At 51.4% G+C, this 4,087-nt stretch overlaps 1 protein-coding gene across 1 annotated transcript; it reads right to left on the reverse strand.

Moving 5' to 3' along the window:
* Nucleotides 1–2,031: 2,031 nt before the first annotated feature.
* On the reverse strand, nucleotides 2,032–3,000 carry LOC141477834 (olfactory receptor 14J1-like). Its single transcript, XM_074167021.1, has one exon. The coding sequence runs from the start codon at nucleotides 2,998–3,000 to the stop codon at nucleotides 2,032–2,034; it is 969 nt and encodes a 322-aa protein (XP_074023122.1).
* Nucleotides 3,001–4,087: the final 1,087 nt, after the last annotated feature.

Consider the following 4,087-nt stretch of genomic DNA (forward strand, 5'->3'; position numbering starts at 1 on the left):
TCAGACTGACAGGCCTGTAGTTCCCCAAACCCTCTTTGTTGCCCTTCTTCTGGATGGGCGTCACATTTGCAAACCTCCAATCACCTGGGATCTCCCCATTTTGCCAAGACTGCCGATAAAGGATGGACAGTGTATTGGTAAGAACATCCGCCATCTCCCTCAGTACCCTCGGGTGGATCCCATCCAGCTCCATAGACGTGTGTGTCCAAGTGCTGTGTTAGCTCACTCACCATTTCCCCTTGAATTATGGGGGATTCATTCTGCTCCCCGTCCCTGTCCACTAGATCAGGGGTCTGGGTACTCAGGGAACCACTGGTCCTACTACTAAAGACTGAGGCCAAGAAAGCATTAAGTACCTCAACGTTTTCCTCATCTGTGGTCACTGTGTTTCCCCTCTCTGTCTAATAATGGATGGAGATTCTCCTTTGTCCTCCTTTTACTGCTGATGTATTTATAGAAATATTTTTTTATTGTCCTTAACATCTGAAGCCAGATTAAGTTCTAGTGGGCCTTTCTTCTAGTGGGTTCTAGTTCCAGTGGGACTTTGGCCCTTATAAATTTCTCCCCACAGAGCCTCACAAGATCTTTGTAGTCCCCATGAGGTCCCTGCCCCTTCTTCCAACGGCCACAAACTCTCCTTTTCTCCCTGAGTTGTGACCAGAGCTCTCTGTTCAGCCAGGCCAGTCTGGTGAGAGAGGTGAGAGAGGGCAAGTGAGAGAAATCTCCTTGGGATGGTGGGGGCTGTTCCTGGCGTCACACACAGCAATGTCAGGGCTCTGACAGGGCTGTTGAGAGACACGAGTCCTTCTCTGGCACAGGCAGAGGCCCTGCAGCAGACTCCCTGGCCTCCTGTGGCCACCTCCAGAGGCTGCAGCCCCTCAGCCCTGCGGGCTGTCTCCTGCTCTGCACCCCTCTGAGATGCCCCATGGCTGAGGAATGGACACAGGGACCTCGGCTGAAGGAAGCCCATCCCTGTGCTGCATCCAGGGGGTTTCCCGCTGGACGTTACTCTCCAAGTGAAGTGACCTCCAGACGCTATCTGTCCCACAGACCTTTATGGAGCCCCCAGGAACAGCTGATGGTGTTTGTTCTTGCTCAGGTTAATCTCCCCACGTGTACACAATGTGTATGCTGACATCCCAGCTGTACAATGCAAAGATGGATTCTGACCTAGTCATTTGGTGTTTTTCTCTGGAGGGACAAACAACCTCTACAAGCTGAGGTGAGAGGCCACTGCTGGAAATGGTGGTTGTCATTTACCAGCGGGTGATGATGGCCTTAGGGCAGCTTCCCTGGGGTGTTCCATGAACACGGTCACAGACCAGCACCTGCTCTGCTGGTCCTTCAAGTCTATCCCTAGAGACCTGGCTGTGTGAGGGCGCTGCTTCGTGCCACAACCTTGCACACTCCCAGAATTAAGCCGTACATCGGTGGTTTTTTTTTTTTTTGTGATGCACTTTCTTGGGCATGGTCTTGACAGTAACCTTGGATGAAGACCTAAGCTTTCAGGCACGGCCGTGAGGAGATCCCCTTTCATGACTGAAACTCTGTTATGGAGGCCAGCTATGTCACAGAAGTGCCCGTTGCCTGTCCCTGCCACGCAGTAGGACCCTGACCAAGCTGCAATAGCCCTTAGGCCTTAAAAGTTCAGAAGGGCTCAGAAGGAGAGCGTGGAATTGGAGAGAGCAGACCAGGAAACAGCAAGTGCTGTTCTCCCTGGTCGTGATGCTGTGCTCTGACTCTTTTCCCCTTCACCGCTGCAGAAATGCACTGCCCCTGCGGTACCAGGGAGGGTCTAAAGAAGGACCTTGGACAAAAAAGTCAGTGCAGGGTACTTGATTTTATTTAAATGTACAGAGAATGTGGCTTCTTAAAGTCTCTGTATGACACAAGACCAGTAGGTACTGATGTGGCGATGATATGAGAAATGAAATTTTTTTGTGGAAAGCGATATTAAAAGTAGGGGAAAAAATTAATCAAACAAAACAAGAAAAAGACAAATGGAAGAAAACAGGTTGGGCATATAAGGAATTACATTAGGTGTAATTTGCAGAGGAAGATAGGCATTTTTTCTTCTGAAAAAGACCCAATCAGCAGTTTCCTTAGTGAATCCATGAGTTCCTTGTTCCTCATGCTGTAGATGAGGGGGTTCACTGCTGGAGGCAGCACTGCATAAAGAATTGCCACCACCAGGTCAAGGGATGGGGAGGAGATGGAGGGGGGCTTCAGGTTGGAAAATATTCCAGTGCTGATAAACAGGGAGACCACGGCCAGGTGAGGGAGGCACGTGGAAAAGGCTTTGTGCCGTCCCTGCTCAGAGGGGATCCTCAGCACGGCCCTGAAGATCTGCACATAGGACACCACAATGAAAACAAAACAACCAAATGCAATACAGACACTGACCACAATAAGCCCAACTTCCCTGAGGTAGGAGTGTGAGCAGGAGAGCTTGAGGATCTGGGGGATTTCACAGAAGAACTGGCCCAGGACATTGCCCTGGCAGAGGGGCAGTGAAAATGTATTGGCCGTGTGCAGGAGAGCATAGAGAAACCCACTGCCCCAGGCAGCTGCTGCCATGTGGACACAAGCTCTGCTGCCCAGGAGGGTCCCGTAGTGCAGGGGTTGGCAGATGGCAACGTAGCGGTCATAGGCCATGATGGTGAGAAGACAGAACTCTGTTGCAATAAAGAAGATAAAGAAAAAGAGCTGGGCAGCACATCCCCAGTAGGAGATGTCCCCAGTGTCCCAGAGGGAATTGGCCATGGCTTTGGGGAGAGTGGTGGAGATGGAGCCCAGGTCAAGAACGGAGAGGTTGAGGAGGAAGAAGTACATGGGGGTGTGGAGGCGGTGGTCACAGGCTATGGCAGTGATGATGAGGCCGTTTCCCAGGAGGGCAGCCAGGTAGATGCCCAGGAAGAGCCAGAAGTGCAAGAGCTGCAGCTCCCGTGTGTCTGCGAATGCCAGGAGGAGGAACTGGGTGATGGAGCTGCTGTTGGACATCTGCTGCCTCTGGGATTGGGGGCTGTCCAAGAAGGAAAGACAGTGATAAGTTAGAAGAGGCTTGTCTGAGCAAAATCTAATGCATTTCTCATACAGGCACCACTGAAACTGCCTCTCTGCTGGAAAAGGAAGACCTTTGACAGGTCCCTTAACAATGAGCTCTGGCTGGTGCTGGCTGAGGGTTCCCCGGGGAGTTGGAGTTGGGGGGCTCTGCTGTGAGTTCTGAAGGACTCAGTCCTGCTCTACAGTAAAAGTAAATGGGAGCTCAGGGTGATGTCAGATTAAATTAACTTTTGACACCAAAGATCTTTTCAGCATTGTCACTCCCAGTTCACCCGACTGCAGAGCACAGCTGAGGGGATTCTGGTTTGTGTATTTTGTTTTAGTTGCCCCACCAAACCCAAGGAGTGTTTCTGGCACTGCCATTTCTGCTGCACCCCAAGTGCAATCCTGTGGGTCCTGAGAGGCCAAGAGGCGGTGTCTTTGTGCAGACTGAGCACAACCCGTCTGTCCATCAGCCCCGGTCTCAGCCACCCTGTGCTGGCAGCACTTTGAGCTGGAGGACGATCACCCCCAGACATTCCCCAGAGAAGGAAGTGGACGCTGCTGAGAGCAGAGGAATCCCATTTCACAGAATCACAGAATCTTCTTGTTTGGAAGGGACCTTTGAGATCATCCAGTCCAACTAAAAAAAAAAACAAAAGCCACACAAAACAAACACCCACAACCACACACCACACCCACCCACAAACAGACACAAACCAACAATCTCAGGCACTAGAGCATGCCCTGAAGTGCCATGTCTACACGTTCCTTAAATCCCTCCAGGGATGGTGACTCCACCACCTCCCTGGGCAGGCTGTTCCAGTGCCTGACCACCCTCTCAGGAAAGTAATTCTTCCTAATATCTGATCTAAACCTCCCCTGCCGCAACTTTAGACCATTTCCTCTGCTCCTGTCATTATTCCCTTGGGAGAAGAGGCCAACACCCATCTCTCTACACCCTCCTTTCAGGCAGTTGTAGAGGGCAATGAGGTCCCCCCTCAGCCTCCTCTTCTCCAAACTAAACATGCCCAGTTCCCTCAGC

This window comes from Numenius arquata, unplaced genomic scaffold, assembly GCF_964106895.1.
Source record: "Numenius arquata unplaced genomic scaffold, bNumArq3.hap1.1 HAP1_SCAFFOLD_86, whole genome shotgun sequence".
Classification (NCBI taxonomy): domain Eukaryota; kingdom Metazoa; phylum Chordata; class Aves; order Charadriiformes; family Scolopacidae; genus Numenius; species Numenius arquata.

Bases quoted from the DNA above. Each gene is read 5' to 3' on its own strand.
- LOC141477834 (XM_074167021.1), bottom strand. From the start codon at position 3,000: ATGTCCAACAGCAGCTCCATCACCCAGTTCCTCCTCCTGGCATTCGCA.